We start from the raw sequence: 23091 nt of genomic DNA, 5'->3' as shown, positions 1-23091 counted from the left end.
AAAGAATGCTTTCCTTTTTAGTCCAAAGGTGCTTTCTCCCTGAGGGACTATTGTTTTCGTTTTGCGATTTTGCGTCGAACCACTCTGAATGTCCGTTTCACTTTTCAGACTATTGCCACCCAATATTATCGCCCTGTATTATATTTTAAGAAATTAAATAATGAAGAATCTGATAAATATATGTTTGTTTCTTGCATTGTGATAAAACTTTGAAATTTGGAATTTGTTTTATTATCCATTTCCTATTTTGTAAAATTTTAACGAATTTTTGATTAAAAAACTGAAGGATTTCAAAGCAAGCAATGGCAATGTTGTACAGAAAAAATATTTTGATCTCCAACGAATGAGATTGTGTATCGGAAATTATAAAGATATGCTCAATTTAAAATTATTTTGCGATATTGCTCTTGAACTCAATTTTATGGTTTAAGTGCGAAGAACATGATATTTAATAAATAAAGATGACAAACAAAATGTTAAAAAAACGCCCCTTTGGACGTAATTTAAAATCTGAAACCTTTCAGATTAAATTTTTCAGATCTTTTCTTTTTTCCCCTTTTATTAATAAAATCATTCTTAAAAGTAAGATAATTCGATACGCTTTTTCGAGTGCCAACAGTGTAACAAGAATTAGGATGAAATTTATTACATTTCTAAAAACATTCACGCATACAGTTTAAAAATACTAATACTTAGCCATTTATAGAATTATATCAGATTTCTTTATTTTCTTTATTTTATAAAGTGGAGTGAAATAAGTTTGTTTGATGGACGTATAGAACTTTTTATATAAAATTATAGCAGGAAATTCAAAATATTTTCAGATTTTTATATGTATCTTTCTGCAAAAATGTTTAAATGAAAGGAAGTTTTATTTACCATGTGACTTGAATCGGAGATGTTCCAGTATATTTACAATGAAGGAAAGCATCTTCTCCTTCTGAAATGCAGGTGTCTGTAAGGTGAAGGATAACACTCGGAGCTTCTCCTATATAAAGCGGGAGAAAAAACCTTGTTGAATAGATTTCCATGGTATATGGTTCTTTAAATAAGCTTAAATAAAACTTTGGTAGTTAATATAATGTCATATACAAGTATGTTTTCACTATGCTGCTTATTATCTGTATAAAAGATGTTCAATGGAAAAAAAATTATAATACCTAAATTATATCTGGAAAATGCTTGTTTCAGAAATTTATAATTAGCCCAGGTTTAAAGATAATAAGACAGTTTTTTAGTTTTTTAATTACTGTAATCATCTCAGATTTAAATATGTGGACCGTTGGTTTCACCACAAACGTCCAGACGATGCCGAACGTATCTGTGCTATCTGAAGCATATTTGATGGAAGTGTAACCACAGCTTTTAGCACGACGGATCTTAGATGAAAATCAAATTTAATAAAATTTAAACTCTGAAGACAGATGTTTTCTGATATGTTCTAGGCTCTTCAATGAACATTTTATGCAACAAAGGTTTCAAAGTCCTCAGTTTGTTGACACATAATTCAATCCTTTTTCGTGCTTTAAGTCATCTATCTTATTGCATCATAATGGCTACTACATGCATATAGCTTTAATCTAGTGTGTCAGTATAGATGCTAAATTCTTAAAAAATGTACTTCAGCTGTTTAAAACGATTATAACAAATATTCGGATGGAAGGAATTATGTAGCAACTTACCATTATTCCAAAATCTAATTTCTCTATTTCATTCATTCGAACAGGAAATCATTTCATATATACCGAATTGTTTTTCTATATTAGTCAGTTAACCGCAAGGAAGGGCTGATATTATGTGCTAGCCCCTATCATGAAGTCAAAACGTTTTTACGTCATTTTCTGGAATTGGAAAGAAAAGAATGAAGTAAATATTGGTGCTAATTTATTTTGATTATAAATTATTGAGCTAGACGTTTTACTTACTGGCCAATAATTTCGACAAAAACAGATATTTCTAATCACTTTGCATATCTTTTAACTTTTATTTTGGTGTAAAAACATCTCACTAGCGTTGGAAGCAAAAAATAAATTTTGCAGTTTTTAAGTTGATAAAATTATTTCAAAAACAGTATATATATATATAACAGTAAAAATATATAAATAATAATAGTAAAAATATAATAACGAGATAGATTAAATGTCGGTCGACTTATTAATGTTTTCAAAAATAGTAGCAGATGTTTGAAAATGATTGTTGGGTTTAAAATAGCAACAATTTCATTTGTCTTTTATATAAAAGACCAATAAATGTAGAGATTGAAAAAACGCCCCTTTTTATGTTGCACAGCGCATAATAAAACCATCATCTTCATGAGACAGCAGTCGCCTGGGCAATTCTTTACTTACTGCCACACCTTGGTCAAGCTGTCCAGTAATGAATTTCGTAGCGGAAATCATTCTGGTTTTCTTTTCAAGAATACTGGTCAATAGAGGAGTTTATAATTTATAAATGCACATTGTAGAGTTACTGTGTTATCTAGGGATAGTGCTCAATTACTGACTCATCAGGTCAGTCACATCAGACAGGTCACGGGGGAAACCAGCGGCATTGCCAACTTATTTTCCAATTTTATTCCCTTCTTGACAGTCTCTCTGGGGTAAAGTTTAGCAGAAAATAATGATTTTTATCTCTGAAACCAAAACCATCCTCTGTTAAGCTTCCGTTTGGGTTTCAGTGACAGATACAGAGTTCAAAAAATTGCAAGTCACGCAATAAAAGATTATCCAAACAATGGTGAATGTATATTATCTGGTCAGAAATAAGCTTGTTCATCAGAATCTTAAAATTGAAGTTATCTCGGATTATATTTCAAAATTTAATGAGCACTTCTTTAATAAAGCATTAGAATAGGACCAAGAAAATTTTTTGGATGCCCGAAGATCCACAGATACTGCTAAAAAACAGGTTAAGGAGGCTCTTTGTCACTATTTCCACCATGACCACAATTTTGTAACCGGAATGAACCTCAGGTATTTACTTGACTACTACCTATTCTTTGTATGACTATGTTGTACATAGTATTTTCATCTCTCATGCAATTTCATTCCTATATTTGTATTTCATATATTATGTACAGTATTTTTCATCTATTAGTTCAGTTTTTTTTCATATCGCCTGTTTGCGCAGTATTTTTTCATTCGTATCTCACTCATTACATTACTCACGACGTATATTATTGGCTCGTAATAAGCATTTTTTTTTTCAATCTTCTCTCATCGCCTGGAATCTTTTATCTCTCCAGTTGAGCTTCCTTCTTCCCCTTTCATGCTAACCCCATATTGAGTTTTAACTTTCTAGAGCCTTTAAATGTCATGTGCCCTCAGCCATGTTATGTCTGACTTAGCCGTGTTATGTCTTAAGTTTCGAGGTGTCAAGGTACAGATACTATGTATTTAAATGTATCTAACTTCAGCATATAAAACGGGGCAGGGGAATAACTAACTTTTGATTGCTTCTACTTCGTAACACATTAAGTATTCAGGCTTGGAGCATATTAAACTTCTGCATGGATGCTTTTGCATTTTGTACGATTAACTTGCATTACATTCTTATTTTCAGATTCAGACCGACATTATGAATTCCCTCCAATCATTTAGAGACACCCAGTAGCGGAAATATTGAATTGCTGTGTCTCATAATTCTTCGTTGTATTAGTGTACCTACCTATCAGCCATTTTCCGGTAATATCAGAACAATAATACTCAGTTTAATTTCAAAGAACTCACCTTCTGATCCTTTTAGAAATACTAATTCCGATTCTTCACTGGGTAAACTTAAGCCTTGCTCGTTTTCACTGCTGATTCGAAATTTATACTCTTTGTCTGCATGAAGGCCGCTGACTAAGAATTCGTTGTCTGTGATCACTTTGCGGTTGCACTGTAACCATAAGTCCGATTTAGGCTCGAACCTCTCTACGATATAGTTCAGTTTCTCAAAACCAGATGGTACTGCCCACCGCAACAGCACGCTATCGTCGTCCACAATTTCGATTGTTGGTGGCGAAGGCCGGGGAGGCTTCTCTAGAACATAAAGATAGAAACATGTTGTCGTTATAATTTACTTCATAAGTTCATAATGCATAATAAAGTCAATTAGTTCTGTTTTTTTTTATTAACTAGTTTTCTTGTTGTTTAAATTTTGTTATGATAGCCGACAGAAAAAAAAAATTTCGCATCAATCAATCAATCATTAATAATCATGCTTAACTCATTTGCATCGAATTACTTAATGATTATTCGGATATGCTCATTCTAAATTAATTCAGAAAATTTAGCTTAGGAATAAACTTTAAATTAAAAATGTCGTTTGATTTATTCGAAAAGGAGACATTTTAGTCTAGGAAAATGATGCAAGTAAAAATCGAAATTTCAGTGATATGATTTTTTAGAATATTAACATTTTTCTGTAATGAATATGAAACCTTTTCATTTATGTTTGCGAATATTCATTGGCATCAGTTGAACATACATAAAATCGGATTTTGATATTTTTAAGGACTATTTTCGAAGTTGTGTAACTCAGTCGACTCGAGTGTTTTCGCTCATGAATTAGAAGATTTGATCTGTTGATTTCACAATCAAGGTGTACTCTTAATTTTTTACTGCATTATAAAAAGAAAAGGAAGTATTGTAATCGCGAAAAATTTCGAGTATCATATTTCAAAGGAAATATTGTTACGTGCGGTATGCGTTCGTAGTAGATTGAATGCACAAATCCAATAATAAACTAATAAAAATTAATTTTTTATCAAAAAAAGTATTTCAGAACTCTGAAGTGTTCAGAGTATTATATAGTAGTATAATCAGTAGTTACACTTCAAAACTATTAAAAATGTTAAATACAATGCAATGCAATGCAAAGCGCATCTAAAGAAAAAGCTAACTAGGATATCTCAGTTCACTATTCTGAATTTGACAATTTGCAAGAACAGTAACTAAGGAACTGATAGCAGATTTTCTCTTTTCGGCCTTAAATACTTTTTAATCAGCCGCGAGAAATTTCTAGTACTTTCTGCTTCTCTAAATTACTGCAAACCAATACGAGGATGGAATGACGGTTACAGCTTCACATAGCGCTGAATTACATTTATTCAGTTTCAGTATAAACTACCGAGATATGCATTTACTCAATATGTTAGATGCACGTGCTCATGTATTCTTACTTTTCCGGCATAGCTTTCTCTTAAAATTTGTTCCGCGCTGCATTACATAGTATAATACTACAATTTTAATCATAATTCTAATAAAATTATCTGTCTAAATACAAAGTTCGTAACACTATCCATTTTAGCAGTTCTCGAATCCATCTGGATGATTTTTTTTTCTTTTTTTGCGAGATGTAGGTACGGACAGAACAAAGCACTTTTTTCTCCAACACGAATTGTAGAACGGATTTAAAATAGATTCAGAAAGGATTTTTATGTACACTGCTCAAAAAAAAAAAAAAAAAAAAAAAAAAAAGGACAGTGCTATACCTCCCGTTCTACTGGGCCGATTGACTAAATTCAAATTGCGTTCTTCATGTCTCAAAAGCGCGACTTAGGATATATATTAGATTTATATATAGCACTATTCTAACATAGGTATTTTGACACAAAATCGGACTTTTTCTGAAATAACATACCAATCTTTTTACATATTACGATTCTACAACTCAAATTACGCCTAAATATGAAATTTTGTAAAATTTGGAGCAAAATTTACGGAGAAATTCACAAATTTTTGTTGGCACATTTTTTTGCAGGTCGCGCCAAGAATAGTTCACTTGGCGAACTTCTTAATATATGGCAACCTAGTTTCCTTTCCCGAAAGACGGAAAAAAGTCACCATCGTTCCTTTTTTCCAAATGATATTCCTTATATTATATTTTTAATTATAGCTTATTATTTTAAGTAACTTTTTCGAATTTCATTTTAATTGTTTAAGTTGCATGTTTTTTACGAATAACTGTTTTAAAAATTTCTATTTACCTATTCGAACTACGTAAATAAAGGTGCAGCGTTTATTTATTTTTTTTTTTTTCAAATAGTTTTCTTTATATATATTTTTTGTGATAGTTATTATTTTAGGTAATTTTTAAATTCTTATACTTTTATTTTAATTGTTTGTGTTGCATTGTCTCTTCAGATAATTGTTTTAAAATTTTCTATTTATTCCTTCGAACTGAGCATTTTAAATATATTTATTAATATAAATTTTCCAGAATTTGATTTTATTTATTTGAATTGCATTTCTTTCGGAGGAATACTTTGAAAACTGCATTTATTAAAAGAGAAAATACAGTAAACCACAGTTAACACGCCTTTCAATGTTCCGTTCAGAAAAGATATATATAAATAGGAGAGATGTATAACCGACATTTTAACTTAGGATGACTTGCATACACTGCTTTAAACAGTTTTACAATTGTGTCCATTGCTTTACACAATTTTATCCTACATTTGGTTTCTTAAATGTTATTCATATTTTAGACAAATATTTTATTTTTGAAATCGTATGAATCAAATATCATAAGATTAAAAAGTTTTAAATTAAAAAAAAAATACAAATACTAAATTTTACCCAAAATTTTATTTTTTCTTCTCTTTTTCTTCAGGCATTATACTTTATTCTTGCTCTTTTTCTTTAGGCATTCCGCAAGTATATTAAAAAGCATCCAACTTTTCGAAATATCTTGATATTTCTGACAATCATTTTAAATAAAGTTATCGCCTTCCATTTCATAAAGGCCCATAAACGTCCGAGCGGTAAAGTCGCTGAACACTGGTAGTTCACTCCGGGGTTCGAATCCCGGTAAACGGGCTGGTTGCATGGGCGTTTTCGTGGTTTTCCCCATGTGTAACGTGTATACGAGCCAGTTTCCATTAGAAAGTCCTCACGAAGGCATCCCTTCCTTTAGGCAGATAGCCCTCGTGTGCTTTGCCATAATTAAATAATCCAATCCAATCCAATCCTTAATTAAATATAATTGATTTGTAAATTCTACTAGAACTGACCGTAAGAATTGAAGTGCAGATAAGTAATATGCTGTGCAATCTTGATTAATATAAAATTAAAAATATTTGCATAGAAAAATGTTTGCATTCAGACAAAGTTTTTTGAAATATTTGCAATTACTTTATAAGAAGGATTTATTAATAACCGTAATAATTACTTATTATATTACTGATGATTAGTATTCAGTTCTTGACAGTTACATTCTAAATTAGAATTTTAAGGATATAATGAAAATACGCTACGCACAAAAATACATTTTAGGATAAAAAATGAGTTGATATTTTATGTTTTAAAACTTCTTAAATTCATTTAATAAACATCGTATCCTCGTTGTTAATTGAATCCAGAATGTTGGTGTCGTTTATATAATTATTCTTACTTGTCCACAGAATCTGCTGACTTACCCAGCCATTAAATAGCTGCAGATCATTTCTACATAACCATTGAACTTCCATTAATTGAGTCTCTAGAGGGTTGTATGTTTATAGTATCATAATTTGACTTTTATAAAAAATGATTATTCTAAATCTTATGTTTCTATAAAAATATACTGTGCTTTAAAAATATGGATGATAGTATCAGCCGCTTTTTCAGCCACTTCAAAAGCAACAGTTTGTTTAGAAATAAATTATGCAGTTAATGTCATAAAATTCAAATAAACATCAAACGAAAATTCTCAGTTTTAGCCAATTCGATTTAAACGAAGTAAAGTATCAGACGATAAAACGCCGAAGGTAAAAATTTACTCTTACAAAAATTTACTCTTATAAAAAAAAAAAAAAATTAGAGAGAAATTTAAAAAAATAGTTACAAATTTGAATAATATCATCTATAATTAAAAAAATAGTTTTTTATATAGTATTAATAAATATTTATTACGCAACCTTGAGGGAGAAAATGTCATATAATTCTCCGCAAAATTTTACTTGAAATTTAAGGTTAAAATAGCTGTGGCAATTCACTATAATAAAAATCCATAGACCACATTTGGCGTTATTATCGCTCAAAAAAAAGATACCAAATTTCAAAACGCGAAAATATGTATGTAAATTCGTGTATATCTTAGAAAATGTTGAATAAAAAAATCTAATTTTTTTGCAGATATGCTTAAAAATACACCTACTTCAAGATGATGGTAAAAATTTTATAGGTTACAATTAATTTTTTTTTCGAAAAATTTATAAAAAATATTTAAAAATAGAAATTTAAAAAATAAAACACAAAAAATGGGTAAATTTTATTTGAAATGAACCTAAATTTCGAAATGTGAGAGAAAAAATAAAAAAAGTTTAATAATAAAAAAAAGAGATATTAGTAAATATTCTCCAAATTCAATTAACATTGAGGAGCTAAAATTTTGAGAGCTAATATTTTAAAAACTACTCGCACGATTTTTACAAAATTTGGTATTCTGGCATAATTTGAGTCGTAGAATCGAAATATGGAAAAAAATTGGTATGTTGTTTCTGAAGAATATAAATCTAATATATATCCTAAGTTGCGCTTTCGAGACATGAAGAATACAATTTGAATTTTGTGAATCGACCCAGTAGAACGGGAGATATAGCACTGCCCCATTTTACTTTTTTGAGCAGTGTACATACACATATGTATGTACGTATACCCTTCACAAAAAAGGGAGAGCAGTTCTATGGGCCGAATGACGATATTTACCTACTTTTTTCCATACTTCAATTCTACGACTTAAATTATGCCAAAGTGCCAAGTTTTGAAAAAAAAATCTCAAGAGCAGTTTTTAAAAAATTAGTTCTCAAACTTTTAGCTTCTGAGTGTTAATTGAATACGATATATTGTTGCGTACGTACGGGTTCGTAATAGATTGAATGCACACAAGTCGGATGATAAATTAATAAAATATATTTTTATCAAAAGAAACACTTCAAAGTTTTGGAATTCTAGTACAGGTGTTCACAGTATCACAGAGTATAATTAGTAGTTATACTTTAAACTACTAAGAACGTTAAAACCAACGCAATGCAAAGCGCATCTAAAGAGAAAGCCAATGGAGATGCTGAAGTAACAACTCGCAACAACAATAATTAAACAATTGACAGAATCTTTCTCCGGCCTTGTGTAGTTTTCAACAGGCTGTCGAGATATTTCTAGTATGTTCTGCTTCTCGAAATTACTTGAAAGCAAATATGAGGGTCGAATTACGGTTACAGCTAATATAATGAAAAATTTACATTTATTAAATTGTGGTGATACAAGGACCGGACCAAAATGTCGCCAAACGGTCGCCATCTTTTGGCGATTTCGCGCCAAATTTGAAGACAAAACAAGTTGCCCAAACCGCTATCAGCTTGGCGATATCTCGCCAAATTACCGAGATAACCATTTAATCAACGTTAAATGGATTTGCGGCTTAGCTTTTCTGTTAAGAGTTTTCGCGTTACGTTACGCAGCAAAATACAATTTCAGATGTAATTGCACTAAAATCATCTATCTATGTACAGAATTCGTAACAATATTTATTTAACATCTTTTTTTTTTTTTATTAAACTTACTGGCTCCCTTCTTTCACAATTCAAAATTTAGTTTCAATCTAAATAAAATTCGCAACTATTTTCGGAGTTTCTTTTTTTAATTTGTATCTTTTAGTAATTTTTACGAATTTTGCAAAAAACCTATAAAAGTTTTGCCATCATCATAAAGGAGATGTATTTCTAAGCATACCTGCAAACAATTGGAATTTTTTATTCAAAATTTCCGAAGATATGCGTGAATTTTATATTGGCGTGTTCTGTAATTTGGCAGATTTGTTATAAGCGGTAATAGGCCGTACAGGGAAGTCCAGTGGTGTCCACATGAGTTTTTTTTAACTCTTCAAGAGCCATAGTAATTCTTATAGTGAAAGACAGTGGCTACAGGGTTACGGAGAGGACAGATATTTAGGGACGGCATTTTATGCTCGAAACATTATTTTATAAGAGCTAGTCAGATGAATCTTCGAGGCAAGTGAAGAATAATTAGATTCCAATTTGCCACGCACAATTAAAATAAGGAGAAAAGTCTTTTTTACTCTATATAAGCTAGCTACATAGTTTTGTTAGAGCCTTTTATATTAGCCAAAACTTTTGAATGCAAATTACGAATATCAACTAACTTACGATACCGGTGACATTAATAAGGAAGAATTTCTAACTAAGGAAAAAGTAATGGAGTATTTTATTTCCGTTGCTACTATGAATTCGAAACAGGAATATCGAATGTCATTTCTTTTGAATTTTCGCATTTTACTCTAAAATACATTCTTCATAATGAAGTTCCAAATAAAATTTTTTAATTATATTAAATACTATTTTTTTCTTTCATTATTGATTTTATACTTGTTTCTAAGAAAAGAATAAAAATGTATTTTTACTGTTGTACTGCATTTTATTTTCCCTGTACAGTACCATATTTCATATTTGCCTAGTTTGATGAAGATTTTACATAATCAACGATTTTCACTTAACTGGAACGGATTGCTCTGTTACTTTATGCAACAAGTTTAAAAGCAGTTTTTGGAATTAAATATTTCAAAACAATTATAATTAATATTTTCAACGAAAAATTCCATATATGGAACATTAAACTAAACATTCCAAATGCGTACCATACCTAATATGCGTCTCATATTCTTGATTACGTGCTATTGATGAAATTCGTTTCCTATAAGAGTGTAACGAAATGTAAGGCCCTGTGAGATAGCTTTCCTGGTTGCCACATTTGGCGAGAAATCGTCCATTTGGCGACATTTGGCGACAAAGTTGTCGATATACCATGGACGGATGGAGAACCTTCTGGAATGAATACTCACCGGTTTACCCCAGAATGTTCTCGAACACCAGCCAAAAGCTATATAAACCCTGCTGGTACACGGAGAGTTAGTATAGTATCGAGTTGGTGTCTCCTCTAGCGAATTAGTCCATGCGGAGACGATCGAGTTGACAGCCGGGCAGCGAGTGCCGAGTGTGTCTTTGAAAGTGCACGGAAAGAGTCTCGTAGTGTATCGCGGTTAGCGCATCGTCGAGAAAGCGTGTTAAGCTCCGGGAACGACTGAACCGAAAAGTCGGGAGCTGTGCTCTGGTGTCATCGACAGCATCGCGAGTTGCAGCGTGGAGAATCTCGAGAGTACGTGAAGTTCCGAGAACGACCGAACAGAGTCAAGGAGCTGTACTCTGGTGCTTTGCAGTGAAGCTGCCTCCACCGTTATTGCCTGACAGTGTGAAGGCTGTGTTGCTGAACGTCAGCGTGTTTATAACAGTTCGACGACTGTAAAAGTGATTTTGGAGCTGTCTGATTAATATTGGTAAATAAAGTGTGTTTCGATATTTCATCAAGTGTCGTCGTTATTCACTCCAAATCTACGAACTCCGTGCGAAAGTGAAGGAAGAAAATAACGTAACAACTGGTGTCCGACGAATAAAAAATGTAACAACTTTACAAACAGACGTAGTCTTCAGTTTTGAAGTTTATAGTAAATATATAATTATCTACATTCAAAATATCCACAATTGCATGATGAATCAGTTTTCTGGATATATAGATTTTGATTTATTTCAATTTGTATTCTGCTTGGTTTGTTTTGTCTGCTAGTAGTTTCTGTCAGTAACAAATTAGAAATGCCATAGCATATAGGCAAACCTTTTATTATCTGCTTTAGTAAAACAACTCTCGCTTTATTTATACTTTTAGGTTTTTTCCGAAGAGGAGAACGATCATGATTAACAGAAACGGCAAATAAGAAACCTTATATTTTAAAATTTAATCGAAGTTTGTATAAAACTTCTGAAATGAGAGAACTACTGCGTGGACGACGAGAGGAAGAAGATAGTATGAAACTAAAATTTAACTGTTAAGTAAGTTAATTGTTAATTTATCACAGGGTGACAAAGATGCATTATTTCGTTGTTATTATAAATTGATTTTTCAATTACATCTTACATGAACTTAAAATTTATTGGAACATGTCTGAATACTACTGTAACTGAATTGTATAAAAAATTCTACGTGTTTGTAAATTTCATGCAATATTTATCATTACATGCTGCTGAATAAACTAATTTTTCAAATGTCATTTTACATCAGATTCATTTCATCTATAATGAAGGTACTGAAACCATTTTTTGATATTTATCCAAACAAAAGCTAGTTAATAAGCACTTACTGCTCATAGCTTTAACGCGAACGAGTGTCTTGTTAAGCAGTCCTTCACTGCGGCCAGCCTCATTTTTTGCGTAGACTCGAAACTGGTAAATATGGGAAGTTTGCAAGCCGTTTACAATACATTCTGTTTGCTGTCCTTCAGACCAGATGTACATCTTGCGTACCTGAGAGAAAGGGGGGGGGAGAACGTAATTTGAAAAAACTTGAAAATTTCATTTTTAATCAAATATACTATAGCTCATTTGCAAGACACACACACAAAAAGCAATAATGAATTTCAGAAGTTTCATGCTCTGTTTACTTTTCATAATACGAACAAACCTGAGCATAAATACAAAAATGATATTTTATTCAGAATTATTTCACATAATATTGAAAACCTGGAACGAAACCAGTCGACTGCAGTTTTCAGATATGGAAATTATAACAGAACAGATTATTAGCTTATTAGCTTTTGTTAGGTATGAGGTTTCACGAATTACTAATGTGAACATTCAATGCGCAATAAATTCTTCCAATAAATTACTTGCAACTAATGGGATCTATGGCCTTGAATTTTTAATCATTTCATAATCTGTGTTTTACGCATGTTTAATTTCAATAAAAACAATAACATTCTTCCTGAGAAAAAAAAAAGAATGTATTTTCTGAGTCTCCAGATGATCAATTTTCGAAATGATAATGTAAAAGTAATAAATGATTTGATATATGCATAACATTTATTTTTACGAATATATTCATGTATAAATCTCATTTCTTTACATTTTGTGTTTTAGGTATGATTACCAATATTTATCATTTTTAGCTAGTGTTTGTTCGTACTTTTAAAAGAATTCATACAATACAATATATGCTCAATTTGTCAATACGAATTTATTTACTTAATAAAGCCAAAAAAAGCAAAGAAAAGTTTGAAAGTTACCATTCAGCGAAGTTTTAAAAATTACCTTTTGATCATAAAATGCTTCATACTTTGTAGAGACATCAGGTATTTTTTGGAAGCAGGAGAAGTGAAAAATGAGCAACGCCTTCGCCGGGAACCGGACCATGGACCTCTGGAATACGCGCCCAGCGTGCACACCACTACACCACGAAGGCACGCTAAGCAGGAGAGAGAAATACCTTATATACTTCCCCTTTTAAAGGGAGACTCGGTTTTTTTTTAGGGGAGCCAATCGCCAAATCCCGGGTGTGGAGAACCATCATCCATCAATACAATATATGTATCAATACCTTTTAGTTCGGGCGCCACGATAGAGACATTAGGTATTCTTTTGGAAGCAAGAGAAGGGAAAAATGAGCAACGCCTTCGCCTGCTCATCACGGGCTTCTGGAATACGCGCCCAGCGTGTAGACCACTACACCACGAAGGCACGCTAAGAAGGCCGAGAAAATACCTTATAACTTCAGATTATCAATGTGCAAAATGTTAATAATAAATAATTTCGTGTTAATAATCAATTATTTTAAATCATATAAATTAATCTGTAATAATTTCTTTATTTTGATTATCTACATAACAGTTAAAAAGAATGAAAAGGAGATTAGAGTACATTAAGGTAAAGTGAGAGGAAATGACTCTTACATCCATATCGAGGACATCCTTCGCTTCAATAATATAGCCTTGAATCTCTCCTCCTCCATCGTCAAGAGGAGGATTCCAGCTCAGGTGAACCGAATTTGCTTGCACGTCATCAATTTTCAGAGGACCCTCTGGTCGTCCAGGTTCCACGATAATTCCTTCATGATAGAAAATTTATTAATAGAAATGAGTTTAATTGAACTGGAATTATTTAAATATAAAGAATATGAAATATAAACATAACTCGATTTACGCCTGAATTACCATATTTGCCGGCGCTCCCACTTTTTATACACATTTTTTAAGGAAAAAACGTTTATTACTGATCATTATAATGAATTTACAGTATTTGAAATATGAAGTAATACAAATACAAAGTAATACTTTCTGCAAATACCCAGTCTATCTGGGAAAGAACATCTTTTAATTTTCTTCGTCAATAACCGGCGTTGCTTTTGAGCCATATCTTGCCAACAAATTTAAGAAAATTGAATAGTAGAAATTTCACACACTGAAAAGTCGTTCACAAAAATTGGAAAGTTTAAACGAACCCAGCTGTGATCATCGATGACAGCGCATGCATATTCACTGAACTCTATGTAACTGTAATCTTCCCAAGCTCTGCAAGGAAACAAGAAAAAAATTACATAACTCCGAATCGAGGAAATTTCCGGAAATTAATGTAATAAAAAACAGAGTATCGACGTATAAGACGTACTCCGTTTTTCAGACCTATTTTCAAAGAAAAAAAGTGTGTCCTATACGCCGGCAAATACGGCACATTCCTCGGATCAATAACCTAATATGAAGCGACTTGAGGTGAAATAAAAATTATAGAAAATATATTTGAAAGAGAAAATGCCAACACCACAATTAAAACAATTAAAATCACGTAAAAAAGCAACTCATACCGAAGCAGGTTTTGAATTTTCGCGGTGATAAAAAATATTCCTGTCTCCTTCAGAAAGGATGTCAAATTTTCTCTTGAAACCGATAAAACTTTATTGGAAAATATTGGATAATAGGGAACATGTAAGAAAATATGAATATTGGGATAAAATGGAAAATAATATGATCTGTTAACCTTTGCTGGAACTTAATTTCCATAAAATTGCCCTCTTCCGCCTTTTCTTCATATATCGATTCGCCTTATATATTGCATCATTTAATTATGTAGAGACATCAGGTTATTTTGAAGCAGGAGACATGAAAAATGAGCAATGTCCTCGCCGGGACTCGACTCTGGACCTATCGCATACGTGCCGAGTGTGCTACCGTTACACCATGAAGGCATGTTGGAAGGAAGGAAAAAATACCTGATACGGAAAACCACAAGAAACCTTGCACTTAGCCCTTTTAATCTAATGAGAGCTATAGGTAAATCTCTCGACGGCTATCTTTCTAAAGAAAAGGGTTCATCGTGGGGGAGTTTCTAGGGGTTCCTCCGACTAACATTACAACTGGAGAAAAGTATGAAAACGCCCATGCAACCAGTTCATTTGCCCATTCACTTGGTCACTGGAGAGCCTCCTTTATAATTTGGCATTGCTTAGATTAAGACAAACATAACATGCTAAATGAAATTTCAATCTTTTTAAGTAAAAATATGTTACAGCAGCTAAGTTTTAAGAATAAGCATGTATTCTTTTATTCACCTTTTAGCGTACGCTGTTTAATTTACATTGAAAGTAAAAAAAATGATGAACGGCAACAAGAACAAAAATTTTGTAAAACATGTTTTGGATTATTTTTGAAAATGTCATTTAGATTTTTTAAGAGTAAGTGCAGAGGTTTTTCTTTTTCCCCTGCAATGTTCCTCAGTCCTCTCAGCTTTAAGTGGTGTGTCTTTCTGCTATCCATCAAGCAAATTTGACTTTTAGTGGCATTTAGGCAGTTCTCTGTTCCTTGGGATGCAAAATGTTTGCCAAACTTCCAATGAATTATGCAGGGAAAAATGTGCTATAGTAACACATTTGTTTCTGATACCGCATGAGCTAGCTAATTTATTACTCGTATTACAGTAAAACTTATTGTAATATCAGTAACATACTTTTATATACACAGCTGGACATTAAAACTGTTACACGAGGAAGGAAAGTGAATAGCGAAATCTTATTATGTACAGTATAATGGGAGGAAAATATGATTAAATTTGCAGGTGGTTTAGAGTACGCAGAGCTGTCACCTCTAGCAGTAAGTAAGGCTGTAATGCGGCTGGATATCGAGTGAATGAGTGAGTGCGCTACTGAGATGGCTTCCGATCACGGAAATGAATCAAAAGGAATCGTTTACCGGAAATGAATAAAACGGAATCGTTTACCAGAAAAAATTAACGGGGAAATCTTACGTGAATAAAACAATAATAATAATTATAATAATAACCTAGTTACATACAAATGATGCTTGGATGACAGATACGAGTAATTCATTCTATGCGGCTTCAACTCTATACCAAAGTCCATCAATAGTAGTGTCTGGCCAGTGGTAGAGTACTAGGGTTTCGACAACCCATGATCTAATGTTATCGATAAGAAATCTGAAGAAGGTGTTGACCAACCAATAGTCGAACGCTCTCTGTATCGGGGAAAGTCAGGACAACACGAGCAACATGCCGTCAAAAATAAAGCACAATAACGGAGATTAGCATGTCAAAAATGTAGCGGCGGCTGTCAACATTAGAAGCTGTGCAAACAAGAGGCGGTCGAGATGATACCGAATGGCACTCCATTCCAGCACGCCTGGTGCTGAGTTTCATATGATGATGATAAGTAAAAGCTGACAACGTTCGTTTTCCTCGTTGCCTTTACACAAAGATACCTTCGTCGTGACTTCGTACGCAGAACTGGAATAAGTTTGAAAAGACTATTCCTGCGTCCAGTGTCATCATTCATCGCACCATTAAAGGTGCATCTGTCTCTACTGCAGCGTCAATGGAAGCTGTAACAATCTCCGCAGCGCTAATAATTCGTTGGACTGACGATGTAGTCGCATTGTCCGTGCGGACGCTTTTTGTGCAGCATATGAGCGAAGTTCCTATCTCAGGGTACGATTTTGCAAGGCCGAGAGGACAACTTGTCTGCCCTTTCGGGCAACTAGTGACGACCAGAGGCAAATCTAAAATTTATCTATCCAATTGATATGATTTTTTAGTTAATTTGAAATTAAGAGAATAAAACATATGAAGAATGTCACCGCGCAGGAATGAGACAAATTTGAAAATATTTTCAAGTTATCTTTCATGCAAATTCAAATAGTCTTTTTTCAAGGTATACCTATAATTTGCTGCTTAAATTACATTTCGTGTATCCGAAGATTTGCTTTCACTCTTCTCATGCAGACTATTATCATTTTTTAGAACTGACTTGAAATGTCAAAAGTAACTAGCCTATACGGAGGATTAAAGGAAATGAAGCAGGAGATGTGATTGCGAAAAGCGCAGCTAATGAACCTTATGTGAGTAGCATTAGAGTGCCCCTTCTGTACTCATATCTGAAAACCACTCTAAAATGTGAATTAACGAAACAGTGGCAAAACTACTAAGATTCAAGCATCACAGACAGAAAACTGTATAATTTTCAACCAAAAGTAAATCAGAATTTAAATAGCAGCTCTTCGCCCCTCACACAGTATCTGACAGGGCATTGACCATGTTTATCCATATTCACAGATTTCGTCTAAGAGACAGCGACCAATGTATTTGTAGCAGTACTGGTGACCCAGATGACAATCTGTTTGACTGCTCGCACACAGGGAATTCACAGTAAAAAAGACCAACTACAATCAAGATGCCGGCATGGTGCAAGAACATGATTAAGAATAAATATGCGCTCAGCCGCATTAGAGACTGCACTACCATTGCTAAAATCATTGCTGACAGCCTGGAATGACTTCTTTTAGACACCGTGCCATCAGCAGCCCGCTCTGTACATATATTAATTTACTTGATGTCTTTTTTTTTTTGTTTGTTGTTGTTGCTGCTGTTTGTTTTTGTTTTGAATTATGTTCAATATTATGATTAATCCAGAACTCATTTAATATATTTCACAATTTGTTATGTTATTTGTTCATCTTTACATCTGTGCCTGAGTCTATACCATACCCTTAGTATATCTGTATGCCCTTAGTATATCTGTATATGTAATAATGAAAAGTGTTCCCGTTAGCAGTCCCCACCATGCACCTTCATTCTGGTCCTTTTTTCAATGTTCAATTCCCCGAGGACACAGTACTAAGCTCTTTATTTATATTTATTTATTTTTAATTCTATCGACGGGATCCCAACAGGCTGAAAAGCACCTAACCCAGTGGGCCAGCTGTTCCGTCGATGGCGAAAAGAAAAAAATCAAAACTTCTCCTAAGCCGAGTCTAGTTTTAGGCTCCTTCCTTACATTAGAGTACTTGCTTTTACAAACGCCCCAAATACGCAATCTTTTGATACCTCTAGCTTCAAGGTACGAAGCTGTAGTTTTGAGGTTATATTTGACCATTCAACGTTTAAAAGTAAAAATATTGCTTTTTTAGGTATCTCAATTAGAAAAACATACTATCTCGTTTTAAATACCTTTCATTGAATGAGATGCAATTTTATAAGCGTTTCTAGCATTTTATGAAAATGTTGCTTTTTGAAGGAAATCAGTTGCTGTTCTCCTGAAAACTTTGGTAAGTGAAAAAGTTTTCTAGTTAACTTTATTGTGTTTAGTGTTCCAATATAGCAGTTATAGTATTAACTTTCTAGTTAACTTTAATGTGTTTATTGTTCCAATATAGCAGTTGTTTCAATCTTATTCTTCATTCATTTGGAATAATTCATACCATGTACCTAAATGACAGCAAATACTTCTTAAAATTTAGTGCACTATAGTAACAAATATATTTAAAATTTTCTGTTTTTGAAAATACATAAAATTAGGTTTATAGCGTTCAAAAGGCGCTATGTAATGAAATACAGCATAGCCAATGTTGCTACCACTCTTTAAAGTAGAGGAAGGCATCTAAATTCAGAACGCTGTTCAAGCCTCTCATCGCAGCGACTCGGACATTATCAGCTACTCTAAAATAATGTCTGGTTTTCCCCATGTGTAACGTGTATACGAGCCAGTTTCCCTTAGAAAGTCCTCCACGAAGGCATCCCTCCTCTTAGGCAGATAGCCCTTGAGGCTTTGCCATAATCACACACACACACTAAAATAATGTCTTTTAAAGTGAGCTTTGACCTTGGAAAATGAAAGAAATCACCCAGAGCAAATCGCAATGATGAAGCTGGTGAAGAGTTATAATATTTTTTGAACAAATAACCCCCTTATAAACTATCCTGTATAACTTCGTCGTAGCAATCTGTACATTAATTGGCGCATGCCGTTTTTAATTGGATACTGTCGTAACAAACAAAGTCATGTATTTTCAATTTATGAAAAATATGCACAACTCTTTTTCTTAAACGCGTTCATAAATCTGTAGAAGAACGTCCTGCACACTGTACGTCCTCAGGGCTTGCCTTTTCGTCATTGGAGGGTTTTACCAGCTGAAGACAATCTGAAGACGAAAGAACATTTCCACGAACTGTCTTAAACAATTGCAGCATTTCAGGACTCGAGTTTTCAACTTCGTTGTGCAAACCTTTATTGCATAACGCTGCTCGAGACTCCGATGCATGTTTACTCGTTATAAGACACAAGAAACTACTGAGCATCTTGCTAATATACAGACTATTACAAATCTGAGAACTCGGCGAAAAACGGCCAAACTGTAAACAAGGGCTCTCTTTCTACTTATCTTGAAATCTATATATTCCTTTACATCACGCAATACCCTCATTATTATTACATATGGGAAATATCATTTATATTAAAAAATCGGTTTGATTTTATAATAGATTCTTGTATCTTATCTTGCATTGTTAGATAACTAGTTTATGGTATCTTTAAGGTATTAAACTGGGATCTGAGGGAAGAAGTTGTAATACATTTACTTAATTAATTGCCAGTTAAGAAGAGAGTGAAGATAAAACGGATAATGCGAGATGCGAACTTTGGTTAAGTAATCATGTTTCTCCAGATCTGGAATGGCTCTGAATATTAAGGTCTTTAGTTAAGTTATCGTTTAAAGTCTAAATCGAATAATAATAAATATAAGTTTTTTTAAACTTCAAATTATTTTTAGATTACTTTTAAATTTTGAAATAACTTAGACCAAAAGCGATTAATTCGTCAGAGAAAAAGTCTAGCTGAATAGTAGGTGATAAGTAAGAGAGAGAGAGAGAGAAAGAAATATAGACTTAAAACCATATACAAATTCTCTCACTAATATCTGATACATTAATTTCAAATTGCATGTTACATGTTTTTAAAGAATTTACAAATATAACCCGAATTTACCTTTAACCATCAGTTCAAATGGAATGGAAATAGAAGAGTTTAAAAGCTCAAACTGAGTACAAAACATTAAATTCATTTAATTTTCTTCACTAAAAGAGAATAAATTTGCCCGTTTTCCTACCTTAAATGACTTTTTGAATAAAAAAAAGGTTTAAAAATAGATCTTAACGTATACAATAAACTATTACAGCATTTTCATGACTTGCAGTTAATCCTTAGCCAAGGTTTCTCACAATGCCAGAAAAATAATTTTTAGATTCAGAATTTTGTAATGACAGCTCAACCGACAAACATATGCTCAGCTGATTTCGAAATATTTATTAATTTAATAAATTAAAATTCAAAGAACTACCATTAAATGATTTTTGAGTAAGTTTGTTAGAAGCATAATGGAACTTACCAAAGCGAGCTACTCATATTTTACTTTCGTATTTGACAACAAGACAGATTTTTCACATTACGTTGAAACAAAATCCAAGCATAGAAACTGACTTTGGTATCTTATACAAGAATTCAGGTTTCTAAACATTGTCTCAAAAGAATTTGTAATTCGAAGACTCAGACACCTCAAGGTTATAGAAAACTAAAAATGTTTTAACTTTTTTGATATTATTTGCTTTATTTAATTAGTTTTATAATTTTTTGCAGAATTAAAATTGAAAAACTAGTATAGCTATGATATAAAATATTTCATAAATGCTTATTTTGTTTATCTAACATAACTGTGTTATAATTTATTTTAATGTTCCTTAAAAATTTTAAAACTTAAAAAGTGTTCCGCGATGAGAAACGTTTGTGAAACCCTGGTCTAATATATGACCTAACATGTAGATAGTGGTAACATGTGACCTAACATTTAGTAAATCAACTTGAAACTAATAAAGAATAAAATATACTTAAAGATAAATTAGTTAGAAGTTATATAATAGTTAAATTACTCAAAAGATAAATTCCTTAATTTAATCAAAGATAAAAAAAATAATAGTTAAAAATAATTTGATTTAAATTTTTATTGCAGTACAATTTGAGCAGTATGTCATAGATAGGGCAGTATATAACTCTATGCAGATAATTTAAAATCAGTTCTTTATTACAATACAATTTGGGTATCGTTTCACAGATATGTCTTTATATTCTTTATTGAAATGGACGTTTACTTATCTCAATTTAGAATCTTTTTTTTTCTACTTCTGATAGTTTAAAAATTTTATTTTGCTGCACGCTGAGATACTAATTTATTGTTTCTAGTTTGTGTGGTTTTTCTTTTCTTATTTTTTTGAGGGAATGAGCGAGTACTTTTCAATAATACTGAAATGAAAAGACACATACATATTTTTAAATAGGAGTAACTACTTTATTACACAGGAACTAACATATATCACATGACGGGTGTCAATCTAAACAATAGAAACAATACATTACATCATCTCGGGTTTTTACCAGAAAACATAAGGTAACAGCGCGTCGTTGGACACAGTGTGTACACAGAAGATATAACCGTTTTCATATTGAAACAGGTTTCTTTTGGGATATAATACAAATATCTTGTATCAGTCCCCTAATGTCTTTTCAAATCAATGCTTCACTGTAAAAATATTTTATACAATGTCTGTACAAGTTCAGGCGCTACCAGAGCCGCCCAAAGATATGGAAATGGCGCAGATTCAAAATCTGGGGAATATATCTCAATAATTACAATAATTTGTTTCTTCCGATAAATACGAAAATATTTTGAAAAAGGTTACTTGAGCAATTGCAAAATTTCTGGTACTGAGCATTACTGTGAATCATTACTGTGAATTATATTCACAGTCGAATGAAATTTAAAGACTTAGGCCGCCTCAACACTAATAAGCTCGATACATGTTCTGCAACATTATATGACTAGCCCTGAGAAGAACTTGTTTATTTATCCATAGTTAGAATTTGATCCTTAATAAAACTTTTCTTTTCAAAGAAAATATCCTTTTGCATCTTTTAAATTTCATTTTAGTGAAAACCTAAATGAAGAAAACAATATATTTTGAGCAAGCCACATTGACTACGTAACAACAAACGTTACCGGAGTACGAATACAATGTCTGCAAATAATCATCAATTCATATTACACGCTATGAATTTAGATCCTAAAATGTAAATGACGCTGAAAGTATGTCGTTTTTATTAAAGACGTTTACAAATGATTTCATCATTTAACAGTTCCTACCGCCTACAAGGGATGAAGAATCACTGGTCCAGATACGTGATTTTTGATCCACTCGAGGGCGAAGCTTCATGATTGAATGCTAGTAAAAACGATAATACATACTCAGGTGAGACAACATAAACGCAACTTCATGTGATTGCTCTGTATTACGTTCAGAGAGGCTTTGAAAAGAATTGCTACAAATGTAACTCTAAATTTTTGACATTGAGAGTGAATTGGACGGAAAAGAATGAGACTTTCCCAGAGTTTGAATCTGCTTTACGTATCACATTTTTGGCAGGATTTATTTGAAAAGCGTCTCGGCCAAATGCCAGACACGGAAGAAATATTCATTCCTGCCCGCAAGCACATGTTTCGTGTAGCTGCGCAGCAGTGGCTCCACATTCGCCTCGCGTATCCAAGATGAAGAAGTCTCCGTACTGTAGCTGACTGAGATGGTTTTCTCATCAATGTCCAATTTTTCGGACTCTTTGAATCCTGTTGGGAAGAGAGACGATCTGTCATTATCTGAGCTCTCGATCAAAGCGAGCACAAAGTAAGCGTCTCTCAGATTGCGTGGGAAGAAGAGGATGCAATTAAAGCGCAATGTTATTAATGTCATGGTAGCAAAAAGCAGGCATAGCCTAGTTTACTAGGTACTATGATACTAGGGTATTTTTACAGCAATTATACTCAGATGAAAAATAATTCTAAACTGAAGATACGCTTACTTTGTTTTCGCTCAAACATCAAAACAGAACAATCCTTAGTAAAAACATG

General features: G+C 32.7%; 2 protein-coding genes across 2 annotated transcripts in view; both read right to left on the bottom strand.

Moving 5' to 3' along the window:
- Nucleotides 1–13920, bottom strand: part of MnM (myomesin and myosin binding protein) — a gene marked incomplete at its 5' end in the record, with an annotated part of 65143 nt that extends 51223 nt beyond the window's left edge. The window contains 4 exons of the mRNA XM_035353623.2: nucleotides 880–988; nucleotides 3729–4022; nucleotides 12172–12334; nucleotides 13756–13920. Coding sequence (XP_035209514.2) covers nucleotides 880–988; nucleotides 3729–4022; nucleotides 12172–12334; nucleotides 13756–13920 — 731 coding nt within the window. The remainder of the gene's footprint in view (nucleotides 1–879; nucleotides 989–3728; nucleotides 4023–12171; nucleotides 12335–13755) is intronic.
- A 7538-nt stretch (nucleotides 13921–21458) lies between these two features.
- LOC118183992 (uncharacterized) overlaps nucleotides 21459–23091 on the bottom strand; it is a 543427-nt gene continuing 541794 nt past the window's right edge. The window contains exon 168 of the mRNA XM_085809921.1: nucleotides 21459–22809. Coding sequence (XP_085666047.1) covers nucleotides 22616–22809 — 194 coding nt within the window. The 3' untranslated portion in view covers nucleotides 21459–22615. The remainder of the gene's footprint in view (nucleotides 22810–23091) is intronic.

The sequence above is a fragment of the Stegodyphus dumicola genome, chromosome 2 (assembly GCF_044657685.1).
Source record: "Stegodyphus dumicola isolate Sdum_Otavi_A_Nest chromosome 2, ASM4465768v1".
Lineage (NCBI taxonomy): Eukaryota > Metazoa > Arthropoda > Arachnida > Araneae > Eresidae > Stegodyphus > Stegodyphus dumicola.
The sequence above is the reverse complement of the archived record's forward strand: the minus strand, read 5'-3'. Positions and strand labels throughout refer to the sequence as shown.